General features: G+C 40.4%; 1 protein-coding gene across 2 annotated transcripts; it reads right to left on the bottom strand.

Moving 5' to 3' along the window:
* Nucleotides 1-15: 15 nt before the first annotated feature.
* LOC122005814 (probable inactive leucine-rich repeat receptor-like protein kinase At3g03770) lies at nt 16-5,007 on the bottom strand. Of its 2 annotated transcripts, none has more exons than XM_042561029.1 (9): nt 4,543-5,007; nt 3,015-4,451; nt 2,623-2,756; nt 2,047-2,287; nt 1,747-1,949; nt 1,611-1,657; nt 970-1,081; nt 498-794; nt 16-319 (listed from the first exon to the last, which is right to left on the bottom strand). In XM_042561029.1, exons 2-8 carry the CDS (start codon nt 4,381-4,383, stop codon nt 534-536), a joined length of 2,367 nt encoding a protein of 788 aa, XP_042416963.1. In that variant the 5' UTR covers nt 4,384-4,451; nt 4,543-5,007; the 3' UTR covers nt 16-319; nt 498-533. The 2 variants fall into 2 exon arrangements, with proteins under 2 accessions (XP_042416963.1, XP_042416964.1); XM_042561030.1 differs by having other exon boundaries at nt 3,048-4,451.
* Nucleotides 5,008-20,141: the final 15,134 nt, after the last annotated feature.

The following is a 20,141-nucleotide window of genomic DNA, read 5'->3' as shown; positions in this document are numbered from 1 at the left end:
AGGGCCCAACCGTCACTGTCTAATTTATTTTATATATATATATATATATAAAAGATCATCAAAATAATAATGAAATATGATATATTAAACAAATCATTCACACACCCAAAATGTCTCACACTCGATTAAGGAACTATAAATACTTACAATGAAAAACTGCACATTATCAAAAAATAGGAAAAGAAAACTTAAGGAAATCGATATTTCTAGGAATTAAAGACTATCTGGCGCACACATGTGAAAAGTCTTATGAAGATGAATAAAATTGCAGACTCAACTTCAAATCCTTGGGCTTTCAGTGTCTTTGTTGGCATTGCACCTGCAAAAACCAACCATGAATGACAGTGGTAAGGCCTTGAAGAATGGATAGCTTTGCAGAGCAACATTCAAGGAAACAGGCAAGAGAAATTGGAGCTTGTTTCGACTTTGCTTTAGCATAGTCGGCCTCAAGCCAGTAATCACCAAATTCAAACAAACAGGAACTGAGTTTAACTTACGATGACGTGGTGAACATAGTCATGAACCGAGTTTAACTAGTGGTGGGGGAGGGTGAGAAGGTGTGAGTTTGCACTGCTTTGCGATGATCCTGTTCTCCGGGATTCCTGTACCTGAACGGCAAACTGCAAGTTCCAAAGTACATCCTCAACCGAGGGTCTTTTTGTTGGTTCCTCTGACAAGCATCTTAGGCAGATTTCTGCAACAGTCTTCAGTGATTCGTCGCAGCATTGTCTTCTAATGAGAGGATCTACAATGCTTCTCCTAGCAGTCCCATCAGCTAATATGCTTTCTTCAAACTACAATTGACAGAAGTCGATTAAAAAAAATGAAGAACGATTTACATGTCTATCAGCATGGTATCCATAACACACGTATCAGTTCAACTTTTCGATCTGAGGATCGAATAGGAAAGTTGAAAAGATAAATCCCCATTACATGTAAATGGAAAAAGATGACAGGACTGGTTTGCACCTCTTCTTTCATTATCTCGACTTCACTTGTTAGCGCAATTGGCCTCCCTGACACTACTTCCAGTAAGATAACTCCAAAATCATAGATATCAATCTTATCCAAATGTTTAGGTCTGCAAAGAGAAACAAGTTGCAAAATGCTCATAGCACTCGAGACCACAGACTCTAACTTTTGTTCACTAGCTGTGTAACGATGACTCATGCAAAGTGTATAAGAATTACAGAACCATATGGACAAGACAGAATAAGTTTAAAACAAATGATCTTGGTACTTTGAGTACCATATACTGAATGCTAAACCACCTAAATTACATTTTTCTCAAAGTAATGAAGTGCATCAAAACTAAAGTATTGAAAAATTATCGCTTGAAGTTCAAGGTAGCTTACAAAAATGAGAAGCACATAATGTCATGGAATCTTTTGTAGAGCTGGATGAAGAAGACACAGTATACGGAATGGCATGGAATCCCAATTAACTCTTTTAGATGTTTATATAGCATGATTCATTTTTACATAGGAAAGGTCCCTTGTTCGTATCTTTTGCTGAGTTATCCCATATTTCCAATACTAATGATGCTACATTTTGTTATTCTGATCTGTATAATAACCAAAGGTATAATGCCCGATCGAGTTTCTGCATACCTTTGATTAGGTTCGTTCATTCCACCTGAAAAGCTTCCAGCCAGGCACTGTATTGGATACAAAGGATGCATGTTGATTATAATGTATATACAAAATTAGACAAACAGCCAAAGACATTAAAAAGCTGAAGCCTTACCATGGATTCAGTATTCTCTTTTACCAATGGAAGATTGTAGCTGCTGATTTTTGCAACAAGGTTCTGATCTAAAACTATATCTGTGATTTTGAGATTATTGGAAAATAAACCAGGCATAATGCCGCTATGTAGAAATTGGATGCCCTTTGCCACACCAATAGCAGCTGATATTCTCTGTGTCCATGAAAGCCTCTGGCCTCCCTCTATGAAAAAAAAACAATAACGCATATAAATACATTGAGCTGTCTGGGTTCAAGGAGGATAGAGGTAAAGCATTAAGGGGTTAATCTTCCCACGTACCTGATATATTGCTTCTCAGTGTTCCATTCATCATGTATTCAAAAATGAAAAATAATCTGCTAATGCTTGAATCATCAATGTAATACTCAAAACAGTGACCTAGAGTGCTGACTAAATAACGATGCCTAAGCTTGGAGATTAATTCAATTTGATGATTGAAGTTCAGGGGATTGTGGCCTCTTTTAAGATTTAAGCATCTTATTGCCACCAGGGAACCATCTTGGAGTCTTCCTCTGTACATCTGGGGCCATGTAAGTTCTGTCAAACAAAAGCTCTAACACAACTTGGGACAGTAAGAAAATCCAAGACCAGAATACGATAAATGGACAAATATTTTGACCAACTGATTGAAAGAGAAACCATGACACCTTTATACTGATAAAAAGAAACATTGTAATGCGGTAATCCTTGACCAATACATTTTAATTAGTCAAGAGACAATATGGTATAACATCAACTGATCAAGTATCATGCAGGATGTCATCAGTTGGATTGAGAGGGTGTGTTATATAAGTAAGGCTGGCTGAATTGAACAGAATGTCTAATGTGTTCGTTGAAACAAGGAGAAGCACATACCTGAACATGAGAATCTTCTCCTATGAAGCTTGATGCTTGAAAGTTATTTGTGGCATACTCCAGCTCCTCCACTGAAAATGATCGATAAGATGGAATTCCAAGTGCCCCTAACTTCATTGTTTGAGATATATACCCTTTGAGATCAAAAAAGTAAAATCACTAATGTAAGCATAAAACGGGTGAAACTAAAGAAGCAATACAAGAGAAGCATCAGAAATAAGTGTTCCATGGAATAAAGCAAACTATTTGAAAAAAAAAAAAAAAATTGACAGTTATTCCATCATTCCTTAGGATGCTGATTTACAAAGAGATAAGAATTGACTAAATCCATGTATTCTGACTATTGGATAACAGCGAAGGAACTATGATCAGAGTAACTGTCTTTAAGTTACCAAATAAACATTGCAGTCCAGAAGAGAGAGTACTTGCATCAGGCAGCAATTTTGGAGGATGGATGCTTGAAGCATGCTCCAGTATTGCCTGTTGAGATCCTTTCATTGACCTCTTTGCTCGTGCTCTTCTAATCACCAAAAAGACTGCAAAACCAGCTAACAAAAGGATTCCGAAAGATCCCAGCACCACACCCATCACAATGGTTGCTTTGACACCTAATCTTCTCTTTTCTTTGTTATGCAATATTCCCACAGCTAAAGCCTGAGTCTGGCAAAACGAGGGCAGATGCTGATTGTAGTTCTTGATCTCCAAGCAATTTGATGAGTACAGAACCATCTTGCTCTTAGAGTCTGAAACCAAGCAGGCTGGCAAATTCCCAGACAGTAGATTTGACGACAAATCCACAAACTGTAGATCATCATTGCATGTAGTGTTCTCAAAGAGCATCCCAGTGAATTTGTTTCCAGATATATTCAGATATCGAATAGAAGGAAGAGACAACAATGCTGGAGGAAAAGGGCCAACAAATTTATTGAAAGAGATATCCAACTGTTCAAGCAGAAAAAATGAGCTTAAATCAGATGGCAAGCCACCCCCAAACCCATTCTTCCTTAACAGGACACTTACCACCTTTGTTCCCAAACGTGGAAATTGTGGCCCAAGATAGTTGTTCTCTAGATTAATAACTTGAAGGTTTGTTAAACTGCTAAGATCAGGTAAATTTCCAGACAAACTATTTGAGGACAGGACAAGCACCCTTAGTGACTTCAGACCACTAAATGATTCTGGTATAAGACCAGATAGAGAATTATTCTGCAAGTTCAAAACAACTAAAAGAGAAAGTCCACTCAATGCATCGGGAATTTGGCCACTAAACATGTTATGATTAAGCACAAGAGTTTGAAGGTGTATCAAATTGGAAACTTCATGAGGAATGGTTCCATACAGATAATTTGAGCTCATATTGACAATCTCTAATGAATATAAACGACAGATCTTTGCAGGGAGGTGACCCCATAGGCCCAGCGATGTCAAAGATAAGACCTTCAAGTTTGAGAGCCGAGCAAGTGTAGTGAAAAAAGAGTCGATTGAGAAACTTCGTGGAAGAGATGGAGAACCCTCACTGCCGCTTATGTGCAACTGCGTGATGCTTTCTTCATAGCAAACAACTGTTAGATGTGGAAGTGGATCGGCATTACAGAAGTCAGTGGTGGCATTCCAACTACTCAAAACCGATGGATAATTCAGAAGCCTCTGGATTCTAAGCAGGGACCAATCCTGCGAGGATTGCAGCTGATAAGTGTGTGGTACAAGGACCAAAACCACACACGCGGATAGCAGGCAAGTGACTGAGCTCTCAGAAGCCATTGCTTGGACTAAACTATCAGCAGACGCACTATATCTTTCTTCGGCAGCATCAACAAGATCAATGTTTTCTGCGATAAAAATGAAAGCTAGATGAACAATAGGCAGAATTTCAGTATTTCTCTGGCAACTTTTCTACTTTGATACAATAATGGAGCATACCTTCTCTAGGAACTCAGTCAACCTCTATATTAAGAAGAAGCCAAAGCCTATTGGATCAAGACTACAACTTTCTAGTGTCTCCGTACATTGACAATCGAACCCACAAGAAAAGGCTGACGCTCCCCGTTCATCCAACAGTGATCCCAATTCTCCGCCTCAACAAGACAACAACCCGATCCAAAAATCAACAAGATCGTTGGGAACAGGCCATGGGATCGCGGGACGCCGAGGTAGATTTGAAAGCGGGAAGAAGGCGTGCGGCGACAAAACCCCGCCGTATCCTTTTCCCTTCGCGGGGGAGATACTCCCGTCACCGCTCGAAGCGACCTGGCTCTCCTTTGCGCTCCCACCACCGCCATTAAAGCAAAAGCCATCACCTTTATCCCTCTCCCCCCGTTTCTTCCTTGGCACTCTGACTCTTTAGGTTTTTGATGAAGGAAAAAGATATCAACATGTAGGTTTCGCCATTTCTCTTTGGCAGGTATCCATCTCGTTACTTACGCGCCATCGTCGATGCTAATGACCAAACTACCCCGAAGAATTGTTAAAATAACATGCCGTTGGGTTGGAGTGTAATAGGATTAAAACAAATAATAACGAAAATTTAATCGATTGTAGGTATCTCAAGAGAAGTACCTAAGTCCGGTCAATGGTACATGGTTAGATCTTTTTAATTGTCAATCAGATATGTAAGGTCGAATTTTAACCGTGGTATATAGGAATAGCTGTGGTGTACTATGTAGATTTTTTTTTCTAATTGGATAACGTTGACGGTTTAAATAGGTCTATGTAAATATTTTTTAATTTATCTTGATAGTAAGTAGAATCAAACTTGTCACCTTCCATTAATTAGTTTAAAAAATTAAATAGCTTAATTAAAAAAAAATCCTAACCCTCCTATTGTCAATTGGTATTACATCTTTTCCAAACTAGTTAAGATTTCAAACTTAGAAATTCTTTGGAGCCAAGCTATGAGACTAAATTAGAATGTGTCATGTGAATGAGAATGAATTAAAAGCATATAGAATTGACTCCTGTTTAAGAGGTGAGAAGTCTGATTTTTAAAGCTGCAAAAATAAGTTTATGCAAGTGAAATCTATAAAAAGAAGAAAGGAATACTACCAACTGAATCATTCCAAGTTATTACAGCTGCGGACTCAAATACAATTTGTCTGCCATTGTTGTTTGGTTTTTTGTCTTTCCTCAAACATCTGATGATTCAAATTCTGAAAAAAAAAAAAACAAGAAGTTAATAACTATTTCTGTAGGAGAGAAATCTGTTTTTAGGCCAAATTCTTGCGCTATTTCTGATAAGTATCATTTTGAATTCAAGTTCCAAACATTTCAATGCTAAATGAAACTCTATCTGAAGCTTGAATTTTCATGGTTCAAGCCAAGACTCTCTTGAATTTTAGTTTCTGAAAGTGTAGTCTTTGTTATTCTTGAAGTTGAAATTTCTAAATCTAAATATCCAGTGTTCTTTCCTAAGATCGTCGGAGAATGAGCCATCAGTGAGCTGTCGTTGAAATTGACGGAGACACTAATCATCAAGAAGAGGAGGTGATCGTCAATGCTACTTCCTGGACCTGAGAGGAAGAGGATGTTAGAACCCCAAGGTTATTTTGGTATGATCAACAAGTTAAGTTAAGTCCTGTGTGTTTTTAACCTTGTGTCTAAGTGTGAAGGAGCTTAGGAGCACAGGTAATCGAGCGGAAGACGTAGCTAGCGAGAAGGACGGCACGCGGTGCGTCCGAGGGATGAGGCGCTGTGGAAGAGTACACTGACGGACGAGAAGGAAGCGTGCGGTGGTTCCGAGGGACGAGAAGCCGGAGCCGAAGACTGCTCGAGGAGCAAGAGACGTAGCTAGCGAGAAGGTCGACACGGGGTGAGACCGAGGGACGAAGACTGCGGATGAGTACGCTGGCGGATGAGAAGGAAGCACGCGGTGATTCTGAGGGATGAGAAGCCGGAGCGGAAGCCTGCTCGAGAAGATCGGAAGTTGGGTTCGGGTGAGCCCTATTCCGGATGGCAGAGATCACCCAAACGAGCGAAAGACTCGGTCTGAGGTAAACGGAGCTGGAGCAGAAGACCCGGGCTGGAAAAAGTCAATGGGGTTGACTTTCCCTCCGGGGCGCCCGGAGTTAACTTTTTGACCAGATTGCGTCAAATGCGATCTAAACGTTGGGGGATAAAGTTTTATCCCTCCCCCTCAGGGCGCTCGAAATCCCTTCGGGGCGCCCCGACCAAGGCTATAAATACAGCCTTGGTCCAGAAGCTTTTCAACAACTCAAGCAATTCATTCTTTCTACACTTGTACACTTTCTCTGTAGTTAAGCTTATGTTTTCTGCGCTTCATCATTGTAAGAGGCTTCTCCACCTGAAGGAGTTTTTAGTACGATCATCTTCTTTTGGATTAACAACCTCCCCGGTTGTAACCAAGTCAAATTCGGTGCCTCGTCTTTTCTGATTTACTTTCTGTTTAGCTAATTTATGCAAGTGTTAGTTTAAGAGTTCGAGAAATGTTTTACGTTTTATTTTCAGGATATTCAACCCCCCTTCTAGCCGGTCGTCGCGATCCAACAAGTGGTATCAGAGTCAAGGCGCTTTAGGAGGACTAACCGCCGAACGAAGCAACGAAATAATGGTCGGACCAAGCATCTACCCGCCGATTTTCGAAGGGGAATTCGTTAGCTGGAAAAAGCGAATGTGGGTATTTTTTAAAACCGATTTTGATTTAATGTTAATTATGGAATTCGATTTTACAGCACCGGAAGGTAAGGAGAAATACCACTGGACGAAAAAAGGAGCAGGCCGACTACGTAGCAAACGGCAAAGCAGAGTACCATCTACTAAGCGTTCTCTCGCCACAAGAAGTCAACCGAATCGGCAACTACGACTTCGCAAAGGAACTTTGGGAGAAGTTCCTTGAGCTGCACGAAGGAACGTCCAAAGCCAAGCTCACAAAACGAGATTTACTCCGCAACCAGCTCACCAGCCTGCGACTTGGGGAAGATGAGACAGTTGCGCATCTGCACTCAAGAATAAAGGAAATCATCATCGGACTCTCAAATCTTGGAGAAAAGGTAAGTAACGGAGATTCGCTCAGGTACGCACTAAACTCTTTTCCTAAAAATACAAAATGGGCATCACTAGTAGATGTCTTTTACATTTCGAAAGATTTAGAAACAATTACATTGGAAGAATTATTCTCAATATTTGAAGTGCATGAATCACGATGTGCAGGTACGAAGGAGCTTAAGCACAACGTTATCCTCAAAGCATCGAGAGACGAACCTGAGTCGGAGTCTTCTCTCGACGATGAGGAAATGGTAATGATGGTAAGACGGTTTAAGAATCTTTGTAAATCTAGGAAATCTAACCATCCGCAGGGGAAAAAGAAAAGGATCATCTGCTGCTACCACTGTGACGAAGAAAGGCACGTCAAGGACAACTGCCCCAAGCTAAAGAACAAGGACAAAGATAAAGGCAATAAGTCTGTCCAAAAGCACAAGGCCCTAAAGGCGACGTGGGACGATACGTCGTCCGAATCGGAAGTCGAGGCGTTCTCCGAGCTTGCACTAATGGCGAGTCATCAAGACGACGACTGCGATTCAAGCTCTTCCGAAATGAGCATCGAGAGCATCGATGAAAGGAGAGCTACGTCGGAAGAAAGCAACACTTCAGGGGGAGACACGAACAATGAGATCGACAAGGTAAGTCAAGTACGATCTCTTCCTCCCGATAAACTCTTTAAATTTGTTAAATTATTAACAAAAGATTGCTGCAAATTAGAAAAATAAAATAAAAATTTAAAAGTAATACTAGCTAAATCTTGCCCTCTAGAAGATTTAGATAAATCAAAATTAGAAAATGAAAAATTGAAATCAGAAAATAATAATTTGAAAATGTAAATGGATAGTCTAAAAAATCATGCATGTTCAAATAAAATATATTTTATAAAATAAAACAATTTAAATTGGTATTTTTGATATCATAAGGGACAGATTAGAATTATTTCAAAGAAAAATGTCCCAAAGAAATTCCTAGTTAATCCAGTAGGTCAGAACCGATATTGGGTTCCTAAGTCTTGTTTAACTTAAATCTTTAATCGAATTTAGAGTTTTCAGTGAGAAAATTAGATATTAAAATTTCTTTATGAGGCTTTGTCTAAGGAAGTGGTTGTTACTCTAATAACCAAGAATGCCTAGTGCCTCGCCACGACCTGGAAGCCAAAATATTGAAATAAAATGTTTAATTAAATTTCTGATAAAAGCATTAAGATTAAAATTTAATAATGCTTTGAAAAGTTTTTTAAACATTTTTTTTAGCGTAAAATTTTTTTGAAATTAGAAATTTCTGCTTAAAATATTTACTTAGAAAAATTTTCAAAAAACTTTTGCAAAATTTCTTAAGTAAGAATTTTGTTTACTTAGAATTTTTTTTTGCGTAAAACGTTTACATAAAAGTTAAAAGTCTTTCTGAAATTTCTGCATAAAACCTTTACTTAGAAATTTTTTTTATACTTAGAGTTTTTCCTTAGAAAATTTTCTTACCTAAAGTTTCACTTAGAAATTTTTTAAACTTAGAATATTGTTGCAAATTCTTTAACTTAGAATTTTTGTTTAGAAAGTTAGAAATTTTTTTTACCCTTAGATTTTTTTCAGAATCCCATTTTTTTTGTGATCAAAGGGGGAGAAAGAAAAGTATAAGTCTAGGGGGAAGTAGACCATAATTTAAATTTTCTATCTTTTTGTACTTTATTGCAAAATTAGTTAGTTTATTTTTTTATGTTTATTTATCCTAGCTTAACTTGGGTTGCTCACATCAAAAAGGGGGAGATTGTTGGAACCCTAAGGTTATTTTGGTGTGATCAACAAGTTAAATTATGTCCTGTGTGTTTTTAACCTTGTGTCTAAGTGTGCAAGAGCTTAGGAGCACAGGTAGTCAAGCGGAAGACGCAGCTAGCAAGAAGGACGGCACGCGGTGTGTCCGAGGGACGAGGCGTTGCGGAAGAGTACACCGGTGGACGAGAAAGAAGCGTACAGTGGTTCCGAGGGACGAGAAGCCAGAGCAGAAGACTGCTCGAGGAGTAAGAGACGCAGCTAGCAAGAAGGTCGGCACGGGGTGCGACCGAGGGACGAAGACTACGGATGAGTACGCTGGCGGACGAGAAGGAAGCACGCGGCAATTCTGAGGGACGAGAAGCCGGAGCGGAAGCCTACTCGAGAAGACCGGAGGTTGGGTTCGGGTGAGCCTTATTCCGGATGGCAGAGATCACCCAATCGAGCGGAAGACTCGGTCTGAGGCAAATGGAGCCGGAGTAGAAGGGCTGGAAAAAGTCAACGGGGTTGACTTTTCCTCCGGGGTGCCTGGACCCCTCCAGGGCGCCCGGAACCCTTCCGGGCGCCCAGAGTTGACTTTTTGACCAGATCGCGTCAAACATGATCTGAACGTTAGGGGATAAAGTTTTATTCCCCCTAGGGCGCCCGAAATCCCTTCGGGCGCCCCGACCAAGGCTATAAATACAGCCTTGGTCCAGAAGCTTTTCAACAACTCAAGCAATTCATTCTTTCTACACTTGTACGCTTTCTCTGTAGTTAAGCTTCTATTTTCTGCGCTTCATCATTGTAAGAGGCTTCTCTGCCTGAAGGAGTTTTTAGTACGATCATCTTCCTTAGATTAACAACCTCCCCGGTTATAACCAAGTCAAATCCGGTGCCTCATCTTTTCTGATTTACTTTCTGTTTAGCTAATTTATGCAAGTGTTAGTTTAAGAGTTCGAGAAAGGTTTTGCGTTTTATTTTCAGGATATTCAACCCCCCCCTTCTAGCGGGCCATCGCGATCCAATAGAGGAGACACAAGGAGGGAGGTTAGAATAATGGCAAGGGTGCCCTAGCTCAGCCACTCCGATGCTAAGTCAAGTTTGGGCAATGAGAATGAGGAAGAAGAGTAATTGTATAAGTCTCGTATGCACATGTATGAGAGGTTATTTTTCATCCCTTGGTCCACGAACGTGAGCTCATTTTAAAATATTGTTGGGATTATATTCTCTTTTCATTAATTGAATGTTATATCATAGTAAATGAAATGTCCTATCGACGTATCTCCGTTATATAATAACACCCATACTTCATATCCGGTATAATCATACCACTCTGCATGCTCTGATAGTCCGTATGGAGTTAATCGTCAAGAGAGGGGCCCGTTAAGTCCAAGGGCCTAGTCCATTAAAATAAAAGACGATTGACTCAAGCAATGCACTCTTGAAGTTGAAAAGACCAACTGGGAGTGAGTAGAGTAGAGTTGAGCCCCTAGGAGTCGAGTGGACCGACTGGGAGTGAGCAGAGCACTGGATCGAGGAGCTAAGCCCTTAGAGTTGGGTGGACTGACTCGAAGTGAGCAAAGCACTGGATTGGGGAGCTGAGCCGAATGGGAAGTTCCCCGACCTGGCTAGACTATCGAGTTAGGGCTGCTCAACTTGGGAATCGACAGAGATATGATCCCACTTGGACTTCCACCTTAGCCTCTCATGATTCCCCAATACGTGGGGAAATCCCTGGTTACTCCTCGGATCATCCAGAAAGCAGAGTTAATGTTGGTGTTAAGAAGGTAAAAGGGTGTCTCTTCCCATTCACCTTCCAATCCTTTATCATTCCTCCATTAATGGAGGTAGAGGAAGATGAAGAGTCATCTTCCTCTATAAAATAGGCGTCCAAGGCAATTGGTGAAGAGGGTGAAAAGGAAAAAAAAAATGAGATGAGCACAAGAAAGAAAGAAAGAGGGTACTTGCTATGTACGAGTTTTTGGGCAAAGTAAAAGAGAATGGGTTCATCCCATATGAAAGGTCTCTATGCAAGGTTCGTCCATATGCACAAGATTGAAAGAGGCATGAAGAGCATTCAAGATTGGTTTGTCTAATCTCGAAAGAGGGATTTGGTTTGTGAACCATGAAGAACTTTTCGATTTGTTCGTGATCGCTCTTTTGACAACAAATCCGAAGATTATATTCTGTCATCGATTGCGGATCTACGGGAGATCACTGTAAGTGTTTACAGTTTTCGTATTTCTGTATTTTTCATGCTTAGAACTATCAACAATGGTATTAGAGCGATGCCTAAGCATGAAATAATCTCTTCGTCAAAATGAAAATCTCTCTGCCGCCGTCACTAGGCAAGATCACGACTGGGTTACGATATACTGTAGTTGTCGAGCCCCGAGAAGTTGCTAACTATCGGGTTCCGTGGCCGGAGTGTAACGACCCGGCCCTTTGGCCTCTTGAGCGGCTCTTGTGGCGGCCCTTATATCGTCGGCCCATTTGGCGACCTCTCATGTCGTCGACCGACGACCCTTTGGCCGTGCCGTTACTCACTAGGACTTTCCACCCCTAGCCAGTGGATTTTTTGCCTCCCCTAGGATTCGAACTCTAGACCTCCAAGCTTGTAACGACCCGGCCCTTTGGCCTCTTGGGCGGCCCTTGTGGCGGCCCAACTGGTGGCCCTTATGTCGTTGGCCCATTTGGCGACCTCTCATATCGTCGACCGACGACCCTTGGCCGTGCCGTTACTCACTAGGTCTTCCCACCCCTGGCCAGTGGATTTTTGCCTCCCCCAGGATTCAAACTCTAAACCTCCAGGCTTAAGTACTAGAGTTTATGAATCCTGGTAACCAAGTGAGATCATCTCACTTGGTTACCAGGATTCATAAACTCTAGTACTTAAGCGTGGAGGTTTAGAGTTCGAATCCTGGGGGAGGCAAAAATCCACTGGCTAGGGGTGGGAAGACCTAGTGAGTAACGGCACGGCCAAGGGTCGTCGGTCGACGACATGAGAGTGTAGGATCGAAAAGAATTTAGATATCTCCACAATTACATAATATTGTCCACTTTGGGCCTAAACCCTCATGGTTTTGCTCTTGGGCTCTCCCCAAAAGGCCTCATGCCAATGGAGATATCTTTTCTCTTATAAACCCATGATGTTTCCCATGTGTTTCCAATATGGGACTATGTTTGCAACCTTGCAACCCCAACAATCCCCCCCTCAAACAAAGGACCATAGGCTTCCCACGTCCGATCCTCGACCCACCAGGTCTTCCTGCCCCTCGGTCCACCCGACCTACTAGGACTTCCTTGCCTAGTCGCAACTAGGACTTTCTGCCTAGTGTCTGGTCCTCTTGATCCGAACATAGGAGCCCCCACTTTTTTTGTTCGAGGTCAATATTGTACCCACATGGCTCAATCAGACCATAGCTCTTGTGCACAGTCGGCGGTTAAGCCTTCTGGCAGTCCGGGCTCTGATACCAATTGTAGGATCGAAAAGAATTTAGATATCTCCACAATTACATGATATTGTCCAATTTGGGCCTAAGCCCTCATGATTTTGCTCTTGGGCTCTCCCCAAAAGGCCTCATGCCAATGGAGATATCTTTTCTCTTATAAACCCATGATCTTTCCCATGTGTTTCCAATATGGGACTATGTTTGCAACCTTGCAACCCCAACAGAGAGGTCGCCAAATGGGCCAACGACATAAGGGCCACCAGTTGGGCCGCCACAAGGGCCGCCCAAGAGGCCAAAGGGCCGGGTCGTTACACAGAGAGTGCCGACGACCACGTCGGGAGACTGACAATAGAAGGTATCGACAATCGTGTTCATCACGGCAGAAGAAGAGAGTGCCACGATCACAACAGAGAAGAGAAGAAGCTGTGTAATCGATTAAACTAATGAAGCACAGTGAATCTGTGTAATGAATTAGAGTAATTGATTCAAATAGTTTTTTCTAATCAATTGAGATAATCAATTGAACGAAGATGAACAATATTAATTACTGTTCATCCGTCAACACTATTTGAAAACGATTGTTTTAATCGATTAAGATTTCATGCATGAACAGTATATTATGCTAATCATGCATGAACCGATTGCTCACTATTTAATTAATTGAAATTGATTAATCAAAACTCGATTAATTTAAATTGATTAATCAAAGTTTGATTAATTGAAGATTGAACTATACCAGCTTGATCCTAGATCTGGTTCAAATCATTGGTTGGTTTAACCAGACTAGTTTAATTCAATAATACCTAAATCGAGCTCAAATCATTCGTTGGTTTAACCTGTTTGGTTTATTAGTGAACTAATTGAGATGATTTTGATTACATAAGTTGGTTTAACCAAAATGATTAGATTTGTTCTAATGGGTCAGACTTAATCCAATAAGTATTGGATTGATCAAATGGACCTGAGTTTGATCAATAAGTTTGAGATTGACTTAAATGAGCTTAGATTAATAGAACATAGGTAAGAAATCCCAGTCCAGTTAGATTAGTTCTAATGAGGGCATTGGACAAAGCTCAAGATCTGGATTCCCAATCAACCGATCAAATGGATCAGCCGATTTAGACTCTTGAAATCAGGAAGATTTATTTTTCTTGATTAATAATGTTGGTTCCATGCCTATATAAATTAAATAAAGCCAGTTTTGTACTGGTTAGTTGATTTTATACTAACTTATTTAATTTCAATTTAAAGTTGGCATGGATGATTACCAATCCTGGAAACTCGAATAAGAAGAGTTTATAATCATGGATAATTATAGGATCTAGGCGTTGATTCGTTCACTGCCAGAGAATCCTAAGGTGATAGCACACCAGATATGGAGGCTCTCCGAAGGAAGAACCTTATATGCACAGTTGTGTGTGGAGCTACTTCACCATGAGTTCCTAGAGGAAGATCTTGAAGAATTTGAGAAGGATCCAGAGGAGGATCCTGAAGAATCTAAAGAGAATTCTGAAGAAGTTTCAATGATAGATCAAATTGAAAATCTTGAAATTGGTCTATCTGAGATTGCCTCAAACGAGTCCAGATTGAAGGGGATTATGTTGGCCACTGCACTAGTGTCTATCCTAGTGGGAGTGGTGTCAGCCTATCTCGTTTGTAAGAGTTCTATTATTGTTACTATCATTATGTATGAACAGTATTAGTCAATTTAGTTCATGCCCGTTTGTTATATGTTAACATATGCGACATGTTTATATGAATGATATGTTCATTCATATACTGATTACTCTACATGATACATGAAAAATGATTAGTTTATTTTATTAATAATTAGTTCATTTAATTAAAGAAATCATGATAGAACGATGATTAGTTCATTTGTTGGGATGTATGTAATAGTATTGATCAATGTTGATTTGATTGGACCATACAAATGATGAGTGGAAACATAGTTATCACTTGATTTTGTAAATCAACTCAAATTAATATTGAGGCAATCATAAATTACATGCATATAAATTACACTGAATACTAAATAATATATTTATTTATGTAAGATTATGACAAATAAGAACATCATAACTTATATTAGGATAACTACAAAATCTGGCAACTCAAGATACAATATGTTCTTGAGGAAAAAGAAGTTCTTGAGGCTATAAAGCAGGTTATGGAAGACCTGTAGATCCCACTACACAGAACAGACGAGATCTCAATGCCTATAGGGCATGGAAAAGGAAGGACTCCATTGCTAAGAGAATATTGATTAGTTCAATGATGGATGACCTGATATTTGAGTATGAGCCATTACCAATGACTCATGCTGTCTGGGTAGCCCTTAGAGAAAAATACAGTGGAGGAAGTCTGAGCAAGCTTCGACATCTAACGATTAAGTTTGATAGCTACATTAAGCGTTCGAATCTTTCAATGGTTCAACACCTCAGGGAGATGTCGAACATGATTCAGGAACTTAAAACTGCTGGTCATGAGTTAACCAATGAACAACAGGTTCAAGTAATTATTCGTTCCCTTCCATATTCTTAAGAGACCATGAAGCAAACCCTAACTCACAGTGAGAGTATTAAGACTTTCATTGACATCTCACGTCATGTAGAATTAGAGGCGGAAAGAGTTGAATCTATAAGGATTTTTGACTAGCCTATGTGGCTATTAGTTTTGTTGGATCATCTGGATCCAAGAAAAAAAATTGTTCAAGAAGGGGAAGGGAAAGAATAAAGAAGTTGCTGCTGTGGAACAAGACTCAATCAAGAAGAAAGGAAAGAACACTAGATTGAAACAATGCAAGTGTGTCTTCTTTTCTTGAGCATTTTGTTGCTAGTTCAGTGTTGTTAGCTGATTTTTATCCTTTTTGGATTGTAGATTCAGGAGCAATGAACCAAGTAGCACATGATCGAGCTACATATGTGGAGTATCATCAGATACCAGCTAGCAACAAATGGATATATGTAGGAAATAATGCAAGAATTGAAGTCAAAGGAATTGACACTTGCAAGCTCAACCTATATGGTGGGCGTACCCTGTTTCTACATAATGTCCTGTATGCTCCTGAGATTCGATGGAATCTAGTTTCCGTCATTTATCTTCTTGATTTAGGTTATTGTGTAAATTTTTATAGCCGTTGTGTGGAACTTCGAATTAACTCTGTGTTAATTGGGAATGGTTATATAACAAATGATTTTATGGTTCTTAATGTAAAACCAAATAATAATGATGGTTGTTTTTCAAACATTGCTCTTATCAGTAATGCTGATGTTAATAATGAAATTTGGCATGCTAGACTAGGACATATAAGACAAGAATAAATAAATAGATTAGCTAAGGAGGGCCTTTTTAGACACTCATGCTAAGATAAACTTATCTATATGTGAGCATTGTCTTGATGAAAAGATGATTAGGAAAACCATTTGGTAAGGCTATTAGGTTTGACTCACCATTGCAATTAATTCATTCGGATATTTGTGGTCCAATGAATATGAAGGCTAGAAATGGGAGTTCTTATTTCATTACATTTATTGATGACTTCACACGATTTGGTCATGTGTATTTGATTTCTCACAAATTTGAAGCATTAGATTGCTTTATTCATTACTTGAATGAAGTTAAGAATTAATTGGAAAGTAAGGTTAAAACCTTGCGCACTAACCGTGGAGGTGAATATTTGTCTGATCAGTTCAAGATAATATGTAATGAGAAATGGATTATTAGATAGCTAACTATCCCTGGAACTCCACAACAAAATGGGATTGCTGAAATAAAAAATATGACTCTTCTTGAAATGATTAGGTCTATGATGGCGCAGGCCAATTTGTCAATCTCCTATTGGGGAGATGTATTATTAGTTACGGCCGATATACTTAATAAAGTGCATTCTAAGTAAGTTCCATCTACCTCACATGAACGTTGGACAGGTAGAAAATTGAATTTAAGTAATCTGAGACATTGGGGGGCAGCTGCCTTCGTTCATGATAAGACTCATGAACATGGAAAACTATGACCCAGAGGTAAGAAGTGTATCTTTATAAAGGTATTCTGAGACTTCTAAGGGTTATGTTTTTATTGGTGAGCAACAAGATGGAACAATTTCTGAAATAGAGTCAAGTGATGCTACTTTTCTTGAAACTGAGTTCCTAACACGAGGTGAAGTTGATAAGACAATTCCTCTATATGAGATAGAGGAGGAGGATAATGTTCCTTTATCAACAACTCAGGAGATGTCTAAATCTAGTCAACCTAGTGGGAGTAATTTGCCACTGAATGAGTCAATTTCTCGACAGTCTAACCTACGAAGAAGTAGTCGTCAGATTATTCCTCGGAGAAGGTTTGATATTGAGAATGAGGCATTGATGATTCTCCTAGTTGATGATGAGGAACTTCGAACAGTTGAGGAAGCTTTGAGAAGCTTGGTAAGAGAAAAATGAAAAATTACAATGGATGAGGAAATAGAGTCAATGAGAAAGAATCAAGTTTGGAATTTAGTCGATCTTCCTTCGGGCCGAAGGGTTATTGGAAATAAGTGGATTCTCAAAATAAAGAGGAAAGAAGATGGATCGATTAATCGATACAAAGCTCAATAAGTTGCAAAAGGATACACTCAAATGGAGGGTATTGACTTTGAAGAGATATTCTCCCCATTTGTGAAGTGTGTGTGTCAATACGTTGTTGGTGCAACATCCCTCAGGTCAAGGTTGACCTGGTTAACCAAGCTGAGTCTTGGTTTGGGTTTAGATGTTTGACAATAAGATATTGATCGAAGAAGAGTCAAGTAGGTCAAGGTTGACCGGATACTTGACTGGGAAGTCCTAGTGAGTGAAGCTAGGCAGAAAGAAAGTCCTGGTGAGTGAAGCCAGGTGAAAGTCCTAGTGAGTGAAGCTAGGCAGAAGGAAATCCTAGTGAGTGAAGCTAGGTGAAAGTCCTGGTGAGTGAAGCCAGGTGAAAGTCCTAGTGAGTGAAACTAGGCAGATGGAAAACCCTAGTGAGTGAAGCTAGGTGAAAGTCCTGGTGAGTGAAGCCAGGCAAGGAAGGAAATCCAGATGGATCAAGGATGATCGGACATCTGGTGTTGGGAAGTCCAAGTAGGTCAAAGGATTGACTGGATACTTGGCAAGGAAGGAAATCCAGATGGATCAAGGATGATCGGACATCTGGTGTTGGGAAGTCCAAGTAGGTCAAAGGATTGACTGGATACTTGGCAAGGAAGGAAATCCAGATGGATCAAGGATGATCGGACATCTGGTGTTGGGAAGTCCAAGTAGGTCAATGGAGTGACCGGATACTTGGCACGACGAGTAAAAGTCCAAGTGGGTCAAAGGGATTGACCGGACACTTGGTGGGGAGTCCTAGCAGGTCAAGGGAGTGACCAGATGCGAGGCATGATGTACCAACAGGTCAAGGTTGACCGGATGTTGGTTAGGGAGGTTTGGGACTTGGTTTTGGGCAAAAACCAAGTGCTGGATCGATCCGTGGATCGATCCAGGCTGTGGATCGATCAGTGGATCGATCCAGATTCTTCCCAGCGAACAGAAAGCTTCTGGATCGATCCGTGGATCGATCCAGAGGTCCCGATCGATCAGCCGATCGATCGGGACGATGCTGCTTCGCGCGATAAGCGCTGGATCGATCCGTGGATCGATCCAGGCGCGTTTCCAGAGCACAGAGGCGCTCTGGATCGATCCGTGGATCGATCCAAAGCCTCCCCGATCGATTCGGAACATTTGAATCGATCGGGATCCGACCGTTGGCGTCGTTTATAGCTGCAGGCGTGCGATGGCTGCGAGTATCTCTTCACCGATTCATTCCAGCTCTTCACCAGCTTCTCCACAGCTCTCTACAAGCACGTGATCGCCAGTTCTTGAAGGTTCTTGGAGGCTTTCCAAGTCAAGAGGCGGATCCATTGCAAGAGGAAGAAGTTAGGGTTAGGGTTTTCACTGCATTTCTTGTAAGCTTGTACTTAATCTTTACTACCCTTTCTTCTTCTTGTACTGAGAGTCTTGTAGGGCTTCTCCGCCCTCGGTAGTTACCGAAAAGGAGTGTTTCATAGTGGAGGGTGCGTGCGTGGTGTGGATCCTTGGACTAGTCACCTCCTTTGGAGGTGGATACCAAGTAAAATCCTAGTGTTAGCGTGGTTGTATTTGTTTCTTTATTTTCCGCTGCACATCCAAGAAGAAACAAGCAACGCCAAGCAACGAAGCGCACCAAGCGAACGCGACGAGCTATTCACCCCCCCTCTAGCTACTTTTGGTCCTAACATACGTGTCATCCTAGCTATAGTAGCACAATTTGACATGGAATTACATCAGATGGATATAAAAATGACTTTCCTTAATAGTAATCTTGACAAAAAAAATCTATATAGTATAACCAGAAGGTTATGTTGCTGAAGGCCAAGAGAAAAGAGTATGTAGACTTGAGAAGTCTATATATGGGCTAAAGCAAGCGTCAAGACAATGGAACATAAGATTTAATGAAGTCATTTTATCTTATAGTTTCAAAATAATCAATGAGGATCATTGTGTTTACCTAAGAAAGGAAAAAAAAGGAAAGTTTGTCATTTTTTCATTATATGTTGATGATATGCTAATAGCTGGAAATGATATAAAGTGTGTGATAGAAGTCAAATCTTGGCTTTCATCGCAATTTGACATAATAGATATGGGAGAAGCAGAGTATATCTTAGGAGTGAAGATCATTAGAGATCGATAAAAAGGTTTTTAGGTTTGTCTCAAGAAGCTTATATCACTAAGATGCTACAACACTTCAATATGTTAGATTGCAATATCGAACAGATGCTTATAGCGAGAGGTACTATTTTGAGAAAAAGTATGTATCCCAAGACTCCTGAGGAAATAGCTGAAATGAAGAAAAAATCATATGCCAGTTCTATTAGTAGTTTGATGTACACTATGTTGTGTACTTATCTTGATATAATCTATGGTGTTGGCTTAGTTAGTCATTTCCAGTTAAATGCAGGATCGAGACACTGGAAAGCGATGAAGAGGATAATTAAATACCTCAAAAGGATAACAGATTATGTATCTATTTTTCAAGGATCTAAGATGAGCCAGAGTATCGACACAAATGCAGATTGGGAAGGAGACCTTAATAACAGAAAATCCACATCAGTCTATACCTTCTTGCTAAATGGTGGCGCCATCTCATGGAATAGCAAGAAGTAGGCTTGTGTAGCTGATCCTGTCCGAGAGTCGAGTCGGCAGACATTGGGTAGATGACGCTCACGTTGACTGGGTGTAGACTGAAGGTGACATGGGCCTCCGACGAGCTAAGCCTGCAACCACAAGTAGTTAGT

Source organism: Zingiber officinale, chromosome 7B, assembly GCF_018446385.1.
Source record: "Zingiber officinale cultivar Zhangliang chromosome 7B, Zo_v1.1, whole genome shotgun sequence".
NCBI classification, from domain to species: domain Eukaryota; kingdom Viridiplantae; phylum Streptophyta; class Magnoliopsida; order Zingiberales; family Zingiberaceae; genus Zingiber; species Zingiber officinale.
Note: the sequence above shows the minus strand (reverse complement) of the source record. Positions and strands in the feature narration are given on the sequence as shown.

Coding starts and splice junctions, on each gene's coding strand:
- LOC122005814 (XM_042561029.1), bottom strand. CDS start 4,383: ATGGCTTCTGAGAGCTCAGTCACTTGCCTGCTATCCGCGTGTGTGGTT. Junction 1,950..2,046: donor ACTGAGAAGCAATATATCAG/GTACGTGGGAAG, acceptor TTTTTTTCATAG/AGGGAGGCCAGAGGCTTTCA. Junction 1,658..1,746: donor AAGAGAATACTGAATCCATG/GTAAGGCTTCAG, acceptor TATCCAATACAG/TGCCTGGCTGGAAGCTTTTC.